The 21,697-nt window shown below is 61.7% G+C and overlaps 2 protein-coding genes across 4 annotated transcripts in view; both read left to right on the top strand.

The window, feature by feature from the left end:
• Positions 1-21,697, top strand: part of TTLL1 (TTL family tubulin polyglutamylase complex subunit L1) — a 267,977-nt gene that overhangs the window by 64,179 nt on the left and 182,101 nt on the right. The window lies entirely within an intron of this gene.
• The window catches only part of SCUBE1 (signal peptide, CUB domain and EGF like domain containing 1), a 131,608-nt gene that overhangs the window by 64,402 nt on the left and 45,509 nt on the right, over positions 1-21,697 (top strand). The window contains exons 5-7 of one of the 2 annotated variants that reach the window (XM_049626476.1): positions 10,067-10,192; positions 14,321-14,437; positions 17,126-17,215. In XM_049626476.1, coding sequence (XP_049482433.1) covers positions 10,067-10,192; positions 14,321-14,437; positions 17,126-17,215 — 333 coding nt within the window. The remainder of the gene's footprint in view (positions 1-10,066; positions 10,193-14,320; positions 14,438-17,125; positions 17,216-21,697) is intronic. The other variant, XM_049626477.1, reaches the window with a different exon arrangement.

Below are 21,697 nucleotides of genomic sequence, written 5' to 3'. Positions count from 1 at the left end.
AGGGGACAGAGTTGAAAGGTTCTGTGTAGACGCCGGGCTGACTGCTGCGTGACCCAGTGGAAAAGGAGGGCTTTTGTCTAGATGGTCTCCAACGTCCCTTCCAGTTCTAGCTTTCCAGAAAACTGGTCCCTTCTGGCTGTTTGCTGGCATGTAATCCACAGCGAGACCGCTTCACTTTAGAGCCATGACTTGTCTACAACCGCTGCGCCTGGAACCCACCGCCCCGCGGGCGTGTGTTGAACCCCCACGAGCGGCTCGACTGTGGTCGCGGCCCCTGCGAGAGCGGAGCCCGCGAAAGGCACAGAGGAGAAGCAGCCCGGTCTTGTGGAACGGTCTGGTGTAGAGGGGACCCGGCCTAAACATACGCGGAAGAAAGCGCAAGTAGGCCAGTGAGCAGATGACGGGGACGGTGTTAGGAGTCCAGTCGCAGGAGGGTTGGACCTCCACGGCTGGCCCAGCTGGGCGGCAAGCACCGAGAGGAGGCGGCGTGCGAGTTCAGAAGGGCCGGTGCGTCCCGGCAGGGGGCCGCTGAGCCTGAAGGAAGGGCGGCCGGCAGTAGGAGGGCCGAAGGGTCCTGCCTAGGGGGCGGGGGGGGGGTGGGGGGCAGTGAGGGAAGATCAGACCCACCGAGGCAGTGAGACACGGGCAGGCGGGCAGCCGAGGGGGCCCCAGGGTGGTAGGTAGGGTGTGGGGCGAGCGTGTGACCGCTGCTGGAGAGGGGCCCAAGGGGACCTTGTCCCTGCTCCACCCCACCAGTTGGGAGATCTCTCTCTGAGCCTCAGCATCGTCACCCCTCAGGTGGGCCTGCTGACAGGACCTGTGCCCAGAGTCGTGCAGACAGTCAATTAGGGACATTCGCAAAGAGGCAAATTGCACGGGGCCTGGCCTTGAGGGGCTCTGGGTGAGCGGGAGTCTGTGGTCTCCTGTACTCCCACTCCCCAGGTGGGGGCGCCCTGCTCCGTGTCCCTTGGGCAAGCCACCCAACTTCTCTTCACTCCTTCCTCCTTTTCACTTGCAAGGTGGGGAGAACAGGTTACTCGGAGAAGTGCCCGGGAGGCTTTGAGGAGGTTATTCATGTAAAGAGTTAGCATATACAGCAGGCGCTCACTGACAGTAGCCGTGGTTGTCATCAGCCTGCAGCGAGTTTCTGGTGGGCCCCCAGATCCGGCCCCCTGGATCCCCAGGCCTCCCCTCAGTGGTCACCTCTCTGTGCCTCGGCGCTCCCATCTGTTAAGTGGGGCTAATACCCTGGTGTGTGGAACAGCTCGGCACACGGGCAGCTCTGGGCAGTCGGGCTCGGTCGTGGTCGTCGTTCGAATCCCCGCTCCCCCAGTGGCCCATCCCTGCCACCGCTCCTGTGCCTTTCCGTCGTGGCACGGCCTTTCCATGTTTCCTTCATCCCCCTGGTTTTCGCCTGCCTCGCTTGGACGGCTTGCCTCGTCTGGGTTGGGGAAGGCGGTAGCGTCTTCCTGCCACCCCCGAAGGCTCCAGCCTCTTTCTGGGCTCCGTAATTTTCTATTGATGAGGTCGAAGGGGAGGGGAATCCCTCCCTCCGGAGGTGGGGGGAAGGGCGGAGCAGGGTAATTGTTCTTCTCTCCCGTTCCCAGCTCGCCTTCCCTTCCCGTGTGTTTAAGGGACATGGGTGCGGAAAATGATGTTATTGATGAAGTCGCCATAGCAACGACCCCCGGGAGGCACGCATTCTGGCTTTGTTATCCTGGGCCAGGGCAGAGAGAAAGGCCCAGCTCCTAAGTACAAACAGATTGGGCCCGTACCCCCCCGCCCCCCGCCCCGTCCTGCTTGAGATGCATCCGTGAACTTTGCTTTGCCGAGAAGACGCGATGTGCACACTGGCTTGGGGCAGGCAGATTCTGCAGTGGTTTAGCTCTGTGCACATACTCGTGGAGAATCCAGATGTGACGGAAGGCCTTTGGGAAAACTAGGCCCTGGCGGGGAAGGGCTGCCGGGGCCCGTCCCAGGGCCCGGAGGAGGCAAGAATCGAGAAGGGGCCCATCGCGAGGAAGCCCTGGGCACCGGGCAGCCGAAGGCAGGGCCCGGGACCCCGGCCCTGCTCCCCAGGCACGGCGCGGCCCTGGCACGTCCTTCCCCGCCCTGATCTAGCCTCCGTGTGCTTGCTCATGAGATGGGCATGGCCGTACCCATGTCTGCGACTCATGATGAGGGCTCAGTCACACGAGAGCGTCGTCAGAGCCCTAGTCTCTATATCACGTGTTCTGAAAGACTGAGAAAGGGCTCCTGATTGTGTCCCAGACCCAGCCTTTCTCCCTCTCCCACGGCCACTGCCCTCCCCTAGGCTCCTTTGTCCCTTTCAGGGTGATAGCGCCTCCCATGTGCTTGTGGCCCGTGCTGGCTGCCCTCTGACAGCATCCACAGCTCTCTGCCACAGAAGTGCACCCCTACCCTATTTACAACCTTCCTGTGCCCGCCCCCCTCCCAGCCTGGGACGCAGTCCCTCAAGCTCTTATCTGTGTCCTTAGCCTCAGTGGCCCAAAGAAGGGGAGGGCACACTGAGTGAGCGCCTGGGAGGCCCGGCCTGTGACTTAGCCACTTTTATATGGATGGAAACTAAGGCTCAGAGGGACACGGTTGCCCAAGGTCCTGAGGGCAAGTGGCAGAGTCTGAAATCGGACCCCGTGACGCGGCCGTGAAGCGTCTGTCTCCTCATCACTCCCCGCCCCATCCTGGGCACAAAGAGACACTCGGTCGGAGTTTGCAGAGCATCATTAGATTTGGACGGGTTAGATCAAATTAGATTCGACCTGGCGGGCAGCCTGGCCTGACTGGCACCGGGTCCCTGAAGACCAGGATTTCTGGAAACGACTCTGAAATTCGATCTTCTTTCCCCTCTAGGCAGGGAGGTAAACAGGCCTTCCTGCTGAACTTGGCACTGTGGTTACTCCCCACATCAGGACGGGGAGCCGGGCCAAGGGAGGCTGCACCCCGCCCAAGGATGCCGTCTTGTCGTCCGGCTCCCAAGAGCACATGCCGTGCAAAGCAGGGGCCGCAGGAGGACAGAGTCTGGGCCAAGGTCCTTCCGTTCTGCGGCTCATGGAGAGCCGCGCCGTGCCCGGCCCCGGCCTTGGCCTCTGCCCTGAAGGAGCCTACGGGCTGGCATCGGTAGAGACGGCGTGCCGGTTAGAACTGGCCAGAGTGCCCCGGCCCCCTCAGGGGAGCCGGGGTGGGGCTGCGGCACAGGGGGTGGAGCGGAAGACGCTGAGGCCTCTTCCGGTAAGGAGCCCAGGACCGTTCCCCTGGAGCACCTCACATGCCGTGGGGTTCATCTATTCAAACTCACTTACCCTCGGCAGTAGCTGTGCTGGTAACACTACCTGTCAGCTCACTGTCCTCAGGACAGCCCCCCCGGGAGAGGGCAGAGAGAGTGCCACCTTCTTTACCCCTGGGGCCGAGGCAGAGGAAGCCCCACGCCAGGCTCCAGGAGACGGAGCTAGAGCCCCTTCCCCTGCCCAGGCCTGAGCCACCTTGGTCGAGCTCATCCGTAAGGTGAGGGACTGACGTGGGTCATCGTAGGTTTGGACTGTGTTAAGGGAGAGGCAGGGGGCTGTCCCACGAGTGACCGCGGGACTTGTCAGAGCCCTTAATGTGTGCTGTTGAGTTCCTGAGGTGCCGTCCCAGAGAACACATGGCTGCGAATGCCACATAACGCCGTCACGATTCTCTGTGAGATGCTGTCAGGCGGGACAGCCTTCGTCTCTCCCTTCCTCCCTCCCTCCTCCTCTCCCACCCTTGCTCTCCTTGTATTTCTTTCACCCCTGTGCTGGGCACTGAGGACACAGACAAGGATAAAGATGTCCCTCTAAGTTCCCCATGGCGGCTGAGGAGGGTGACTTCGCAACCACGCGCATGTAGCACAAGGTAGACAAAGGCAGGAACCCGCTCTGTGCCACACGCATCACGTAGTTCTATCATTCGAGTGTCGTGGCAACCCTCGGAGGTAAAGGTCATGACAACCCATTTCCCAGCTTAGAAAACAGAGACCCGGAGAAGAAGGCATCTGACCAGAGGCTCAGGTACAACGCATCTCAGCCCCAGCCCCTCTTGAGCTCTGCACAGCCTTCCTCGGGGTGCCTAGAGGATGGTGAGCCCACGGGCAGGCCACCCTCTGGGCCCGGGAGCTGGCCCCTCCCTCTGGCTCTCCGTGTTCGGTAAGGCCCGCTACGTGCAGCCAGGGTCCTGGGCACCGGGACGTAGCGGTGGACGAGGCCCCTTCCTTCCTGCGGGAGCTCTCTGGTTCGTGGGAGAGGTGGCCGCAGGTCGACGTGCACGGGGGAGAAACGGAGCGGTCCCTGCCTCCCACCCCATCAGCACTTTGCCGACTGGAAGGAAGAGACACGGAGCCAGGAGACTCGGTCACGTCTCCGTCACGTAGCGGGGGCTGTGCCCAGTGCTGCCCGGAGGCATCGGTCTCACGGGCTGGCGCGTCGGCTCGTCGCTCAGCTGAGAGCCCGCGACCTTTCTGAGCGGTCATGGTGGGTGTGGGCCAGGCCTGTCCGAGGCCGCCCTCGTGCCTCCGGCCCGGTGGGAAGGCCGGCACGGCTGCAAAGGGAGAACAGGACTCAGAGGACGAGCGGGCGAGGAGTGGGGGGGCGGGCAGGCTGCTCAGGGAACCTCGTGCTGCTCGGAAAGGCTAAAGGGGTGACGCAGGCACAAGAGTCGAGGCCTCGTGCGAGCCTGACGGTCCTGTAGCTGAGCTGAGCCTCCGCCCTCATGCGCGGTGGTAGCCAGTGCGAGGTCACGGGAGCCAGGGGTTACGTGCTTTGTTGAGGCGCTGCTCAGAGAGCTTCACGGAGGAGGAGGTGTCTGAACCGGCCTTGAATTTTAATAGGTGTTTAATTCCGAAGACAACCACTGGTGCCAGGTTCCCAGTTCTGTTCACCCCGCGAAATGCTGCCAGTCCACCTTCTGGGTCCCACAAGTGTAGCTCAGGGACCCCGGGGTGGGAGAGTCTGGCTGGGAGCCCAGCAGCCTGGATTACAGTCCTGCCATGTGATCTGGGACAGACACTTCCCATCTGGGGGCCTCATTTTCCCCTTCTGCAGGATGGATGGACAAGATGGGCCGCGGGGATCCATCTGTGGCTCTGCCAGCCACGCCTCACCTCTTCTCGTGGGCTGCAGAAGCCGGTGTGCCCCCGAGTGAGGAGAAGGTCATGTGCTTACTGCATCTGTAGCTGGTGGAGCCGAATTACGGGCACAGAGGCGGCCGGGTTCCTTCCAGGCCCCAGGCCGGCAGTCGTAGCCGCCTGGGGAATGGTCGCTGACACCATGGTGATGCCCGGCTGGCCACCATGGCGGGGAGGAGGTGCCTCCAGAAGCCCTCAGGCCGAGAGGAGCCCAGCCCCACGGGAAGCCAGCTGTTGGTGGCTGCTCTTCTCGGCGGCTTGCTCCGTATCGGCCTATTTCCCAGCACGGTTGCTGCTTGGCTGTGAGGCCCAGACCCGTGTCCCAGACCCCCATAGAAGAGGGGAAGGTTATTCCATTTCCCTCCCTTTGTGGAGGATCCCCTCCCAGGCAGGACTTATATTGGACAGTGAGGTCACTGAGAAGGCTCAGAGCTCAGCCTGCCCGCAGGGCCCGGCCAGAGGGTCATGCTAAGCCCAGAGAGGAGAAATATGGCCACCGTGTCAGCGCTGCGAGTTGAGGCTGGGGACCGAGGAAGGCTTCCTGGAGGAAGGGACGCAGTGGCACTTGGCCTTATGGAGCGAACACCTTATGGGACACCTCACGGGTTGACCGTTTCCTGTAGCGTCCAGTCTGTGGCAGGTGCAGGGACAGAGACACCCCCTTGCCCCGGCAGAGGCGAGAGGTGATGAGTGCCTGAGAATGGATGGGGGATGGGGACCTAGCTTCAGGCCCACCTGCACCCCCAGGGGTTCCAACAGCAAGGTCAGGAGTCAGCACCCACCCCATTCTCCTCCACGATGACTCTCCTCTCAGCCAACTCTCCCCTTGTCTTGGAAAGTATCGTTTTTAATTAAAAAATGTGTTAATGTTAACATGTGATAGATTTTCAGTTTCTATTTTTACAAATACAAACCGCCCCATTTAGTTTCCAGGATAGCAGATATTAGCAGCTACAGCACGTCAACACGTGAACAGAAGCTCGCAGGCTCCCGTGTAACGGTCAGAAACGTACAGCGGTCCCAAAGCCCTCTCCGCTGACGATCCAGCACTGGCCCTGCGCTCGGCTGGAGGAAAAGTGCCCCGTGCTTCGGAGCCTGGGTGGGGAGTCCTCGGTGGGTCCCCTGACCTCACTCAGGACTTTAGGCGGAAGACGGGGGCCTCGCCTGCCTCTCCCACGGCTGCCAAGGCCACTGAGGTGGACACGTTTGAGGTCAGCCCATCACTGGTGGGGCTTGGGGCCCGCCCTTCCGGCCCCAATGTCACTGCTTCCACGTCGACTTAGACTGGAACTCCGGATTACCCCCTAAATTATCCTTTGCCAGAGAAACAACAACAGTGTGGCTCATTTTTAAGTCTGGATTCTCAGAAAGAAAGACTGCCTGATTGCAAGGCCACCGTGGAAGAAAAAGCTGAGGGACTTCTAAAGCCTTGTACTCGGTTTAGCGGCCAAAGTTCAAGGCCACATCCGCTCCCCAGTGACAAATTTATGGTTAGTGATAATTAGCAGGGTTTCTGGTGAGTTGTGTTTCTTTGGCTGGGAATGGAAATTGAATCTCTCTCTTCACAGATGAGCCTGAGCGCAAACAGGGGCCCTCAGGCTCTTCCCAGTTTAGGGAGAAAGCACGGATCCGTTTGAGTGGCATCGATTGCCTGTGCCAGCCCCAGGACAGCCCTGGGCGGTTAATACGGGGGGGTGGGGGGAGTGTGTGGGGGTCGCGTGGGGTCGCCATCGGGAAGCCCTGTGGAACCGGTGCAGTTTGAGACAGGCCTAGGATTCTGTTTGTGGAAGACAGGAGGGGCGAGGGCGTGGAGGGGGCGGTGCCAGGGGGCGGTCAGCAGGCAGCGCGAAATCGCAGGCTGGAGTACGAGTAGGAGGCGGAGGGAGACGAAGCTGGGAAGAAGCCCGAACACCAGCCCCTGTACCTCGTGGGCGCCAGGGAGCCATCATCAGGGTGGTGGTGGTCAGGGAGGCCCCTTGGCGGCCACCCCCCACTGGCCGGCCCCTGGCCAAGGCGGGAGTCTCTCGGGAGACCTGATGAGAGACAGCGTATGTCTCAGTGGCCCGTGAGATCCCCTCAACTGAGAGCCTTCTCTGAGGGGGGGCTGCCGGGCCTAGACAAGGTCCCCGTGAGGACCTCTCTCCAGATCCGCAGAAGATCCCGGCCTTCGGTGCCCCCGTAGAAAGACCTAGCGTCGGAATACCTACGCTGTCTTGTCTGTGGAGCACAGATTATCATTCCCGTTTTACGGAAGAGACTCAAGAAGTGAAGCGATTTTTTCTGAGACACGCAACCGGGAAGGAGGCCAGGCGCATGCCCACAGCTGCTGCCCTGGCAGTGACCGAAGAGAGCCATGCCACCTTGGTGAGGCTGGCTCTCCCCGGCTCGCAAGGGCCGGCTGTGCACTGCTCCCCAGCTGCCTCCAGGGACCTCTCCTGGCGCTGGGCGTCAGCCGTGCTAGGGCGTTGGCACCCCGGCAGCGGGCCGACGCTCGCGCCCACCCCGAGCCCCGTCGGCACCCCCACTCCCGGTTCCGCGTCGCGCAGCGCCCCCGTCCGCCAGGCGTGCACGGGTGCTGTTGTGGACTTTGGCCAGAGGAAGGGGCCGTCTCTCCGGATGAACTTGAAGCTTCCCACAAGGAGCCCTGTTTGTTCCGCTGCTGGGTCGTTGGTCACGCTCTGCGTCTGTCCAACCGCGTGCCTGGAATAAGTAAGGCAAGTGAGGTGAAGGAACAACGTGGGTAGTCAAGTCAGGTGAAACCAGAGGTCAGCACGCTGAGCAAACTGCAGGCTTTACTCGTGGCCGTTTCTTCGTTTTACTGATATTTAGACTTTTTAAAACTCTCTGTTGTGGGGCCTCTGGGTGGCTGAGTCGGTTGAGCTTCTGACTTCGGCTCGGGTCATGATCGCCGGGTTCGTGAGTTTGAGCCCCGCATCGGGCTCTCTGCCCACCCCCCCCCCAAAATAAATAAACATTTAAAAATACATCTTGGTTGTAGCTGCCAGGGTGTTTGTGTTTTTAAATAGATGTCAGATCTCAGTTGCCCCCCCGCCGCCACCCATGCTTAAAGTGGACAGGGTCAAGACTGAGCCAGTCCTGACACACACGTGGGCCACCTAGGGGAAGGGAGACCCCCGTGTGTCCCCGCCCGTGGCGTTCCTTCCCTCCGTCCAAGGCTGGCTGCTCCCGGGTAGGACACGGAAGTAAGGTCTCAGGGCGCTGTGTGGGCGGACAGCAGCTCCTCCTTTCATCTGCCCTTAGCCTCTTGATGGACTTGTGACCTACAACCTCTCACTTGACCCCAGTGACCTCATAAATCCTGGAAACTCCTCGCAAATCACCAGGAAGATAAACATCAACTGGGGTCAACCGGAGGGGGTCCGAGCCACTCCAGGCAGGCTCCCGGGGTGGGGGGAATGTCCCAGGAACTACGGGTGACTGAGGAGAGAGGCACATGGCCCACCCCAGGCGCCCCTCGTTGTCCCCATTATGCCAGAGCCCTCAGGGAACATTTCCATGTAACTCTCCGTGAGCACTGACTGGAGGCCAGGCCTCTGGAGCCTCGAGGTGAATGGTCCATGGTCCTTGCCCCGGAAACTCAGGGTGGCCCAGCTCTCTGCGCTCCACAAGGCCTCTGGGCCAGGAGTGGGAAAGAGGTTTAGAGTCTGAGGTGCTGGTCCACGTCCTTGTGATGCCTCTCAGCGTACCGTGGGCCTTTGGGCAGGTGTCTCAAGCATGGTTTCCCCACCTCTGAAGGGAGCGCTTGCCCTTATAGGGGCAAGGAGCCCGAGCACATTGCTCCTGCCTAGGGTTTGGAGCCCCAGTAGAGTCTCGGGGAGCCTGGAAAGAGAGGAGACAGGAACACAGCTGGCCTTGTGAGGGACAGGGCTTCTGAGCCCGGCCGGGAGGACGAGTCGGAAGGGCCCGCCAAGCAGGTGCGACAGGGGCAGGGCTCCAGCTACAGGATGGGGACACGAGCAGGCGGTGGGGTGGCCCGGCCCCAGCACCCTGGGACAGGCTCCCCTCTCTGATGCCTCCCAACCAGCAAGGCAGGGGGCTGGGTCTTCGCAGAACAAGGCACCCGAGGTCTGCAAACCTTTAAAAAGTAGCATTTTTAAAAAGTAGCGTCTGCAACCAGCAGGAGCCTCGGGCTGAGATTGTGGCAATGGTGACCCGCGTGCCCCGGGACGCGGAACAGGCTCCGGGGGGGTACAGGGGCGTGCGGACGGAGCCGGAGGTCGTACGGGGCTCTGCGTTTGGGAGTGAGGGTTCCTCGGGTCCTGGGGCGCACTGCAGGGACCGGGGACAGAGACAGACCCCCCTCTGGCAGCTGGGGGGTGGTGTGTAGGTCAGGGCGTGGCCGTGGGGCTGGTGAAGATGAGCCTCTGCCACCCTGAGGTCCAAGAGAGCAGCACAGCTGCCTCTGACTCGTGCAGGAACGCGGTGAGGGGTGGCCGCGCGGGGCCGACGGCGCCTCCCAGGCCACAACACCTCTCCTGACTGCTGCTGCCCCCCCCCCCCGGTCCCCTGACCCGTGAGCGTCCCCTCAGGGCCCAGCCGCCTGCCGCGCTGCCGCCATCGTTTGAGATGCCGCCGCGCCTGCTTTAGTAGGGAAGCGGTCCGAAGCCCCGACCTGAACTCGGTTCCGTAATCCGACCTAGGGAGGGAACGCTTCTTCAGTGGGTCCCCTGGTTTCTCCCCAAGACCTCTCCAGCTGGACGGCTAGGTGCACACCCCGCCGTGCGCGGACGGTGCACGTGCTAACGGCGGCCCCAGAACGCTGTACTTGATGGTGACGTTTTAGAGGCTGCCTCTCTTCAGCCTGAAATTTTCTCTCTCTTCCCTCCTCCGGTCCTCTCTCTCTCTCTCTCTCTCTCTCTCTCTCTCTCATCTGTCTCTTCCCAGAGGGTATGAACTGCATGAACAAAGACCACGGCTGTGCCCACATCTGCCGGGAGACGCCCAAAGGTGGGGTGGCCTGTGACTGCAGGCCCGGCTTTGACCTTGCCCAGAATCAGAAGGACTGCACACGTAGGTAGATGGAGGCAAATGGGTCAGACATCCCCATGCGTCTCCTGCCATTGCTTTATTTGGGGGTGGGGGATCTGTCCAGTCGGCTGGACGTTTCCCAGGGAGGGCTCTCCGCCCCTCGGGGTCGAGAGGAGGGCAAGGTCCCTGAAGAGGCCTGGGGAGGCATGAGGGATGAGGGCTGCGATCGCTAGACACAGCGGTTTCCCTGGCACGAATCGCCGACAGCCCCGGGGCGGGACCCTGCTCAATAGCCCTGCCGGCGCGAGCTGTGACCCTGACCCCAGAGACCCATGGGCCCTGAGCCGAGCCCTCCCACGGGTATGGAGGGCTGTGGCACAGAGACCTACAAGCCCAGGCTTCCCCGGGGCCAGGGCTTGGCCCTTGGTGACAGGATGATATCAAGAAGGAAAGGAGCTTGGCGGGGAGGGGTCCCAGCCCAGCCCGTGCTGACCTTATTTCCAGGATCACAGATCGGAGCTTGCAGGCTGCCCCGCGGGGCCCACTGTAAATGGTGATTCCCTGGGAGATCTGGGTTGAATGAGGCCTCTGGCCAAAGGTGCCATTCAGGACCAGCTTGGAGGTCAGCCCACGGGGCACAGGTGTCATTCAGCCCCTTAATGTGGTCCTCCCCGGGAGGACTGGGAGCCCGCAAACGAAGCAGGACTGTGGCTGAACACACGAGTCCCCAAGAGCGTCAGACCCAGCTCCCAGCAGCTGCGTGGGGAGTGGCGGGGTCGGCCTCGGCTCACTGGGCAGCTGGGACGCCCGCCGTGGCGCCGCGTTTGCTCTGTGTGTACGAAGAGCTGAGGGAGGCCCGTGTGCCTGCTGCCCACGTCTGGCCAGAGACGCGTGCTTCGTTCCAGCCCCGCTCTGTGATGCAGAGAAAGGTGTGGAGGAGTCCGAATCCGATTCCCGGTAGAGAAAGCAGCCCCAGCCTTGCCACTGAAACGGGAGACTGAGCTGACCAGCGCTCACAGAGAAACTGGCCTTGCTTTCCATCCTTCGTTCTGTGGAGAAGACAGCTGGCCCTTGCCGGCCTGTCGTCCTTAGTCCGTGATTGTCACCAGCTGTTCTGTGGGTGGCCGCCACACCTTTCCCAGCCCATGCTCCTCAGTCACCAAGGTCTTGGGGACCCACATGCACTAGACACAGTCCCTGTCTCCAAGGAGCTCGTGCTCCAGCCCCCACTCGTGATGCGTCCTTTCCCCGAAGTGGAGATGCTTCCTTCTCCCCAGGCACGTCCCGAGATGCGGGCAGCCTCCCTCCTTGTTGCTGGCCTTTCCTGTGGGGCCTCACAGATGAGCGTGTGGGTGGTCACCAGGGGCGAGTGCCCGGCTCCAGCCCCAGGACTTTGCCAGGCCCTCTGTCCTCTGCATCGGACAGTTCCTTTAACTACAGAGAAACCCGCTGCGCCTGGTGCCCTTCAGAACCGAGAGTGCAGAATTGCAGCTTTCCCAGTCCTCCGGACCAAGGCCAGGGACAAGCACGTGTGGACTGGGCAGGCTTGTTGACAGGCTCAGCCAGAAGTAAAGAGTGTTCCTTCCACAGCAAGACTGGCCAAGCCTTGAGCTGGGTGCTGGGGAGAGAGCTCTGCGAGCCACAGGCGGTGGCTGGGACCCACTGAACCGTCTGGGATGAGCACTGCAAGGGAACAGGTTGCTCAGAGGACGTCTCCCGAGGGGCTGAGCTGATCTGAGAGGTCGGGGACAAGGCAGGGCCCTCTGTGAGCAGGGAAGCAACCCCCCCCCCCACCTCCCCACCCTTCAGTGAGAAGACTCAAGCCCTCGACCCGAATGTTTGCTGGTTAAAGAAATAAAAGCCCCACCCTCTCCGCTGGCGGGGGCTCCGTATTGCCAAGGTGTTTATAGAATCGGATACCGGTCCTGGGGGCAAGGAGTGGGTGACCACAGCCCTCCTGTGCAGGGCCCGCGCGGATGGCCCTGGCTCCTGCCGTGTGGTCGACGTGAAGGGTTAGCATAAAGTTGGCTCTGAGGCTTTCCCCCTGGCCCTCGAGGCCGACTGAGGTCTAGGAAGTTCTACATCCGGATTTGGGTTGGGGGCCTAGCCCGCCTCCGTGGGCCAGCAGGACCGCAGGGCCTCGGCACCCAACTCTTCTATCCAGAGTGCGGGGCCCACGCCGGGGCCAGAGGGGCTTTCTCCATCCCTTCTTGGTGGTCCCGGAGCTCAAGGCGCCAGCACGCACTTCCACGTACAAGCTGTGGGCGCTCTCGGTGCCCGCTAGCTCGGCCCCCACGGTCCATGAGATGCGGGCACGCCCGTGTGGGGGAGCACGGGACCCTCAGCACGGCCCTCCCCCAGCTTGCCTCGGACAGACCTTCGCCCTCGGAGTCGCTTGCAGGGCGCGGCCCATCTCCTGGAGCCCAGAGCTTGGAAACAACTGTCTGCGGTGTCCTCGCGGCCTCCTCACGCCTGCACCCCTGCCCACTGTGAAACGAAGCTTCTCTCAATCTGGGGAGGCGCGTGACGTCCAGCCCGAGGCAGGGCTGTGCCTGGGGCTCTGCCCTCACCTGAAATCTGTGGCCGCCTCTGTCCTTGGCTTCCCCGGGGCTCTTCCTAGGCAGAGAGCTGAGCTGTTTCAGAGACGGGAGACTGTGACCGCAGGCTGCCGGGCTCCCCGGGAAAGCTGAGAGAAGAGATGCTCCTGTGGAGAAGGGGCCAGAGGGGCTCCGCACTCCAAGTCCCCGTCGTGCTTCCTGAAGAGTTGTGCACGTCCTCGAAATGTCACCCCGGAGGTTGGGTTCCTCCTCCAGACGGGACGTTAGCTCCCTGTGGCAGAGGCAGCCCGGCAGAGCCTGTCTCTGGTTGCAAGGACGGCGTCTGAGACACTGAGCAGAAGCCACTGTCTTCGTGTCCTCCTCGGCCGGCAGGGAGACGGCACGTGTCCAGGCTGACAGGGTCCCCGCCATCACTGGGGACGGACGCCCTGGAGGCTCTGTGCCGTGCCCTGGGTGAGAGGGGTGCCTGGGAGAGGCGGCCGCGGGCCTCGGTTCTGGAATGCTTGGGACCCGTCGTGGGGATCTGCCACCCAAAGGAGCGTCATTAATCCAGACCGCCCCTCCGGAATCTTCGGCTCCTCCGACGGTGGTTGGCCTGAGATTTATTTTTGCATATTTGATCATCACTGGGGTCCTGCCAAATACATGAAGAGCGTAGATAGAATTCTAGATAAGTGCTTAAGGTGCCAGGAAGACAGCCCGTCCTCAAGGCCCTGGGGCACCGTTTGCATACAGGCGATGGGCACCCTGTCATCTTACGAGCTGAGTAAAGCGGGGGCTGCGAGAACCTCGCGCACGGATCTCGGATCTCCTTTGGCTCTCTACTTCTCACCCTGAGACGGGATATCAAGCGGTTTTCTTTTAACTGAACCGGAATTTATCTTCTCCTACCTCAGACCGGCTGTGTTTTGTTCGGCCCCCTTTTGGCCGACCCGGGTCGCTGATGCCGTGAAACGTTTTAAGACTCCGTTAGACGCCGCAAACTACGTGACGTGTTTCCATAAGAGGTCATTCTCAAAAGCGCACCTGAGAGGACGTTAACGTGCACATGTTCTGTCTGTTTGGACACTGCCTCCGGGGGATCCGGGCTCTGAGGGGATACAGGTGGAGACGGCCGCTGGGACTAGGAGGGAGCAGACTTCCGTGGGGACACCCTCCCGCACGCGGAATGAGTGTCCCCCTTGCCACGGGCCCGCCACCTCCCTCCCTCGCCTGGCAGGGCATGCCTGGCATTAACAGACACTGGTCCCGTCCAGACAGGCAGTGTCTAAGTGCCCCTGGAACCTAGGAAGGATAAAATTGTCTCCCCTAGCGCTTTCTTGCCCAAACACCGTCCGAGTCTGTCAGCTGGAGCCGGCCCTGAAGCCCACACGACCCAAGTCCACCCGTCCTACCCCGGTTCACGCCCGGGGAGCGAGCAAACCCATCCAAGACCCTGGTGGGGCTGAAGTCCAGGGAAACGTGTGCTTACTCGCTGTTTATCTTATGCCGCCACTTTGCGCCCCCCTCCCCCCCGCCCCGTCCCTTAAGAGAATCAACCAGCACCGATAAACTAATCCTCTTTGTTGTTTTTCCTTTTATCCACACGTATGTACGCTTTGGGCCTAACTAGTAACCTGTAACTATGGAAACGGAGGCTGCCAGCACAGCTGTGAGGACACAGACACGGGCCCCATGTGTGGCTGCCACCAGAAGTACGCCCTCCACTCAGACGGTCGGACGTGCATCGGTAAGTAAGTGTGCCGGGCACTGGCACCCGTGCGCCCCCCCCCCGCCCCCCCAGGGTGCACCGTGTGGCCCTGCCTTTGGCCAGCACCCCACCGCGGCCCGGTTCCCAGGAAGTGAGCCTGAGGGAGCACCCAGGTCCCCACCTAGGGGGCCGGCACACGTCCCCGAGGGAAGCCTTCTGTAGAGACTTACGCAGGGCCATCCAGCCACCCAGGACCGAGCACCTCTGCTTCGTGTCACTGTGGGCTCTCTGCGGGTCCTCCTCCTCAACGGGGGGGGTGGCCTGTGAGGAGGAGGAAGGTGTGTGCGCCCGAGGAGGGGACCTTCTGTCTTTAAAGCGCAGGGGTTTCCCTCCCGATACGGGGACGCACAGCACATACGCCTAACCTGCATCTTGGCCCCATTAGCGACGTGAGCTGCCCGCCACAGTCTAGAAAGCCAAGGGGTTTGCTCAGAAAGCGGCTTTAAGTCTTCATCGTCTACACCAGGGGGAAACGGACGGAAGAATCCCGGGGTAGGGCGGGGGGGACTCTGGGTGTTTTTAACTGCTTCCACTCCTGAGCTAACGGAGCTCTCGCTGGACTTCTCCCAACCAGAGTCCCTTCTTGTCAGCATTGCCCCTTCTGTCACCTCACCTGTCGTCACATGGAGTCCCCTTCCCCCCGGTCCTTATTTCCAAGAGGAAGCTAGAATATCTGGGGTTGCCTCCTGCCGTGATCAGTAGTCGCTTCTTTCCCACCCAAAAATAACAGCACATCTTGCAGCTGAGAAAAAGAAGAATTCAGAGTTGGCACCCACCCAACTTTGTTCATCCTCTGTTTTCCTTCCCTTCAACGTCAGCCACCCTTAGAAGCCCACGGTCGGTGGTCACGTCTGTTCTTTTTAAGGGCGGGAGTGGGGGGCATCTCTTCATACTGACTCTGAAGATTTTCCTGAAGGGACTCTCCAGTAACACACAAGGGGTGGCAAGCAGGCAGAGCCGGGGAGCCAGAGTTTGCTGTCGCCTTCTGTCCCCGTGAGTGCTCCCTCGTCCTGTGAGGGGCCGAGCGGGGGCGCCGGGGCCGGGGCCGGCCCCCAGCGTCTCACCCTGGTCCCGGCTGTCTCCCAGGGGCTGCTACCTGCGTGGTTCTCCCCTCCTCTGTGTGGTCTCCTCTCAGACGGCCTTTTTGGTTTCATCCTATCTCCTTCCTCCTGCTTTTCTGGTGATGGTCCCTGATTGCCTGTCTTGTCTGATAACCGACGTTCGTTAAGTATTTTCAGAGCCAAAAGCCAAACCGAACGAAACAACCAAAAAACGGAAAAAAAAAAAAATTTTTTTTTTTTTCAAAGCAAAACCTGGTCTCAGACTAGTGTCTCTATTGCAGCCTGATCCCATCTAGAACCCCCTCTCCCGCCTCTCTCCCCGTCTCCACTGTCCTGCCGGGGGGGCCCCCCCAGGCCCCCCCAGCCCCTTCCTGTCTGTCTGCTGGGTCGCCCTCCCTGTTTGTGTCTGCAGCGCGGCGGCCCCCGCCGGCCACGGGACCAGTGCACTCAGCCGCCGGCCAGACACACACCCAGCCTGGTCTCACGCATCTTGTCTCTGTCCACCTGACTCGTCGTTCCTCATTTTTTTTACCTTTCAGCGTCTGCTGCATGTCAAGGCCCCTGCCTAACTCTCCTCTCTGACGTAACCTCCCTCGCCCCCTCTTTCCCTCCCCTCCCCTTAGCGGTCCTCCTCCGGACCCAGCTCCTGGGCCATCGCCCCCCGCGGGCCAGGAGAACCACCCGTGTGCCTCCGCTCACCACCGCGCAGGCTCCCCCCCTCGGGAGCCCGTGTCCCCACGCACCTCCGGCCCAGCCGAGGACCGCCCGGCCGCTAACCTCACGTGCGCCTCCACGGGCAGCATCGGGGCACAGCGTCTTGCCCGACGGCCAGGATGCTGCCGGCCGGCCCGCCTCTCTCTCCGCACGCTCCTGAGATGACTGGCCCCTCTCGCGGCCCCTGTCAAGCACTTGAATGTCTCGCTCTAGTCCTCTATAGACAAGCAGGCAACCAGCGCTGCCCCAATCGAGCCCCTGTTCTGTCTGTCTGTCTGTCTGTCTGTCTGTCGGACTGGGTCCATCGTTGTGCGTGTGTTTGTTCTCCCGGGTGTTTTGTTCTTAACTTTGCATGAGTGTCTGACGCACGTCCGTGCCCTCGAGACGGGGCGTCTGCTGTCCAGGCACAGCCATCACCGGACCTCGCGGCCCTGTCCCTTTGTCCTGTGCCTCGTCCTGTGCCTGTGCCTGCCCGTCCAGCCTGAGCCGGGGTGTCTGCAGTCACGTGTGTCTGCCCGAGCGCTGAGGCCGTGCCGTCTGCTTCCACGGCCCCCCGCGGCTGGGTCCGTCCACTCTGACCTCAAGCCGCCTCCTCTGTCTGTCGGCAGATGGGCCCCGCGTCCCGTCTGTGCCCTCGTGTGGTCGCCCCGCCCCCCCCCCCCCCCCCCCCCCCCCCCCCCTTCCGCACCCCCCACCCTGCTGCCTCCTCGCCCTTGCCCTGAACACGCCCTTGGAGGTTCCCGGGATTGGCCCCTCGGCGCAGACGCCGCGCCGGCCCGGCACGCCGTGTTGGCTGTGTGTGCGCCACGCCGAGAGGCTGACTGTCTTGGGCCGCGGGAAGTGGGCTCTCATTAACCAGCGGCTCCGTGTTTGTCCCTTACTTGTGTTTTAGAGAAGGATGAGGCTGCAATTGAGCGCTCTCAGTTCAATGCCACGTCAGTAGCTGATGTGGACAAGCGGGTGAAACGGCGGCTACTCATGGGTAACACTTTTCTTCCACTTCCTTTGTTGTACTTGCACCTTTGTCCGTGTGCGTGCGCGTGCGTGCGTGCTGCGGTGTGGGGCTGGGAGTGCGTGCTGGCGTGCGGGGTGTGCGTGCGTGGGGGGGGCCCCCCTGCGTGTGCCCGCGCGTGCCGTGTCCGAGAGGGGGGGAGGGGGCTCCACTCCAGATGTGAACTCGCTCTTCCCTTGTTAAAGGTTTTGCCCTTCACCAAACACGTGTATTTCTCTGTGTGTTTGTAGCAAAGAACCCAGAGCCAGTGTCTAGGGGCCTCTGCGGGTAAGGAGACCCCTCTACCCACCGTAAATGCCCACATTGGCTGTCAGGAGCCCCGAGGTCAGCAAAGCGACACTGAGACACAGAAGCAAAGGAGGGCGTTAGCGCAGAGCAGCGATTCAGGCAGCACCGTGCCTCTCGGTCTCCTTGCCAAGGAGGGAAGCCACGTTCAGGGCGAAAAAGACCCATCTAGATTCGGGGCCGGGGGATCTCCGGGGCCTGCTTGATAGTTGGGAGATCTGCTACCCAGAGAGGAGAGGACCGTTAAGGTCAAAGCAAGACTCACTCGGCCCCTTCCGGCCCCAAGGCTCCTGACTCTGTGAACGACCCAGCCTGAGGTGGGCATACGGGGACAGCCTTGGCCCATTTTGTGCTGGTCCTGCTTCAGGCCCCCGCTTGTCTCGAGGGGGCAGGTGTGATGGCGGCTGCGCTCCAGACACTGGCCCCGGGCTGGACCCAGATTCTAGGGAGGCTCGCCCGGAAACGGCTGGTGCTGCCCAGGGTGGCCTGGGCGGGCCTGCTGGTGTGGCTGACCCTGAGCAGGGGAGGGGGGAGGAGGAGGAGGAGGAGGAGGAGGACCCGGCTGGCTGCTCGTCCATCGAGCTCAGGCTGCGGAAGCACGGGGCAAGTCTGCCCCTCATTCATCCATCCCCCTGCCCTCAGCTCTCCAGTTCTGCGCTTGCTGGCCCCTGAGTGGTGCCAGCTGCCCGGGCCTCTGGAGCACAACCGTAGGGTCGCTTGGGACTGTCACGCCCTTCCTTGTGGCACACCACCCTGGGGCGCTGTGGGTCAGGTGGTACATTTCCTATGTCCCAGAGGAGGAAACTGAAGTTCGTGGGGTCCTCTGGCTTGCCCGCAGTCACATACTACCCCGCGCAGCTGAGTTTAGCCCGAAGGTCACGGCTGTGTGGGCCATCCTAAGCGTCAGGGTCCCGGGGCCATGGAAGTCAGAGCCTCGGGGTCCCGGAGAGGTCACCTAGTTTCATGGTCCTCATATGGACCTCAAAGGAGTCCAGGCATCTAGGGAGAAGGGAAACGTAAATGGGGCCACGGGAGGGATGGGGCCTTTCGTGCTGGGAACTAGGCTTGAGGCTCCCCTCCCTGGTGGAGCTTCGAGGAGCAGAGGAGAGCCGGGCTGACAGTGTTCTGTGAAGCCTGAAGTCCATGCCGGGCAGGACAGGCATCGCCCTGTTTCTCAAACAAGAACACTAGGGTCCAGGGGGTCTGGAGGATTCACCTCTGGTCACACGGGCAGACGGGACTTCTGTCTGGAAGTCCCCTCTCCACAAGCTCTCTGGACGGGACTGTCATGTTGACTTGGGCTGTCTGGGCTGGCCTGGGAAGGGCTGGAAATGGCCACGGGGCGGGCTTGAAGGCCCCAGCGAGCAGGCGTGCCCATGACTCTCCAGGACCCAGAGCTAAGTAACCATCCTTGAGGGTTCCATGAAAGGTACCGTCTAGAGCACTGGTGAGCCCCTCCCTCGAGAGCCCATAATTCTTAGCACCTGTCTCCTCTGAGAGCAGCCCATGTGGGACAGACTTGGGATCCTACTGAACTCCAGGCTCTAACTAGCAGCACTTGGCGAGGACAGCTGCTCCCAGGCTGTGTGAACGGAGGCACAACAACGGAGAACGAGGGAGGTCGCCAGCCCCGTTGTCCCCTGTGCTGGTCAGAGCACGCCTGGGGCATCACATTCAGAGCCCGGCCCTGTGTGGAAAGAGCAGTGTAGACCGTGAAGGGAACCAGAGTTGGATGAGCATCGTTGGCCGGTGTGACGGAGCCTGTGGCTGGTGGGCACGTGAGCCCTCTTTGGGGTCCTTGGAGGGGATGCGGTAGAACAGGCAGAGGGAAGGACCTTGTTCTGTGGCCCAGGAGCAGATGAGGGAGGCAAGACACTGAAGGGTTTGAGGGCAAGGTCGGACCCTGGGCCACCCAGCTCCAGAGTCTGCCCCCCTTGACCCGGATCCTCCTGAGAGGGCAGAGACTAGCGAGGAAGGGCAGAGCCGGAATGCCCTGGAACCGTCTACTATGAGCGGTGCCCGTTATAGTCACGGTACAGGCTTCTGCCAGAGCAGGGCACGCGTGCTGCAGTCCCCCTGTGGCTGAGATGCCAGTGACCTTCCTGTGTCAACAGGGCTCGTTTTTAGGGGGGTAGGATAAGACTGAGTGCAGGGCGGCCCCGTGAGGCCCCGTGAGCATGCGCCATCCCGGCCCTGTCCGTGGTGCCCCACGTCAACGACAGACTGGTTCTGCAGCCTCGGGGTGACACCCCCTTCTCCGTGCCACAGAGAGGGTGATGGTCTGTAACAGAACAGCCTGGGGCCATTCAGGGCTACAGAGCCCTGCCCCACCCTTGGGGTCCCAGCTGCACCCAGCCGTTGCTGTCTGTAGTTACCCCCGGTCACCGAGCACAGGCAAAGAGCAGGGGCGGTTACATTTCCTTTCAAGAGGCTCCAAATACGTAGGAGATTTTTCTGTTGACATTAAAATCAATTGAAATATTTGGGTTTGAGGGTTGGAGTGATAAATTTCAAATATCTGGCCGACTTGTGCAAAGCCCCTGAACACCCCGCTAAGTTTGCCAGGGGCCCCTGGGGCCCCACTCACAGCAAGGCTGATGAGGCGCTGTTTTGTTGTTCGTGTCAGCCCGGGTCTTCGGTCAGTCCCTTCCCCACAGTGTACGTGGGTTGGATGCCGTGTTAGCTTCCGTTGCTGCGAACAAGCTACCGCAATCTTAGTGCCTTAAAACAGCACAATTCGTTGTCTCCCGCGGGCCAGAGACCGGACTCAGGACTCACCGGGCTAAAATCAAGGTGTCAGCAAGGGCTGCATTTTTTTTCTGGAAGCTCTAGAAACTTCTAGAACCACCCACATTTCTTGATTTTTGGCCACTTCCTCCGTCTTCAAAGCCGGTAGCATTGCATCTCCCTGACCTTGCTCCCATCTCTTTCTCTGATCTCTCTCCTCCACTTTTAAGGAAACTTGTGACCACATCGGGCCCACCCAGATGATCCAGAACAAGCTCCCATCTCAGGGGCCTTAATTTAATCGCATCTGCAGAGTCGCCTCTGCCATGCAGGGTCATGGGGAATTAAGGACGTTTCAGGGAGCTGTTATTATACTGACCGCAGGGGGTTCACGCTTGGGCTCGGAGGAACCTCCCGGGATGTCTGGCCTCTGTGAGCCCCAGAGGCAGAGCCCACGTCTGCCCTCTTTACTGGTTTATCCCAGGGCCACCGGGGCCACCATTCTCCCAGCACAAGCCCGGGGCTGGCAGCACGGGATGCATTGGATGGTGCAGGAAGCCCCGCCCCCGCCCCTGCAGGTGGGCTTAGAGCCCCCGCCGCCCGCCCCCCCACCACGGTGAGCACCCACCGCTCCTTCCGGCAGCCTCAGTGCCCTTCAGCCCACTCCCTCTGCTGACTCGCGCTCCTCACCAGTGAGTCTTCCCGCAGCCCCGAGGCAGACGTCCCCACTTTGCAGACGGAGGTGAGGCCCCGCAAAGGGAACACTCACACTCCTCCTCCCCAGCTCCCGGCCCCTCTGCCCACCCAGGGGCCGCCCGCCTGCCACCTCTTTTGTGCGGCCACCACCTCCCAGGCCTCACCAACCTCCCAGGCCACCTCCCCCCCAGACCCACCTGGCTGGCATCCGTCACCTCCTGGAAGCCACCCTCTGCCTGTCCCTCAGGCCTGCACCTGCAGCTTCCTGCTCTAGTGGGCCCTGTCACCCACCTTTCTTTACCCAGGTGCCATCTTAGAGAGTTCCGCCTGACGGAGGCTCGTCCAGACCTAACTGGTCCTTCCTTGCCACCCCCATCTCCACTCCTTGCCCCTCCTCCACCAGCACCCTATTTTGTCATAAGCCTGGGACTCCCTGACGTGTGGCAGATGCCAAGACTATGCCAGCTCTGATGGCCCCTGGGGGCACAGCGTGGGGCCTTGCCCAGAGCAGGAGCACAGGGTAGGCTGGTTGGCCGAGAGCATGAATGAAGGCTTCCTGGAGGAGGGGACCGGGGTTGAGTGGGGCCTCACTGCTCGCTGTTCACACAGGCAGGTGTCCGGCTGGGAGAGAAAGGGCAGACCCGGATCCTGAATCCTGGGCAAGGCTGGCAGTGGGGAGGGGCTCAGGCAGATGTGAGGCAAGGGAGGTGATGACACAGGGCAGGTTCCTGACCCAGAGGGGAG

This window comes from Panthera uncia, chromosome B4, assembly GCF_023721935.1.
Source record: "Panthera uncia isolate 11264 chromosome B4, Puncia_PCG_1.0, whole genome shotgun sequence".
Taxonomy (NCBI): domain Eukaryota; kingdom Metazoa; phylum Chordata; class Mammalia; order Carnivora; family Felidae; genus Panthera; species Panthera uncia.
Note: the sequence above shows the minus strand (reverse complement) of the source record. Positions and strands in the feature narration are given on the sequence as shown.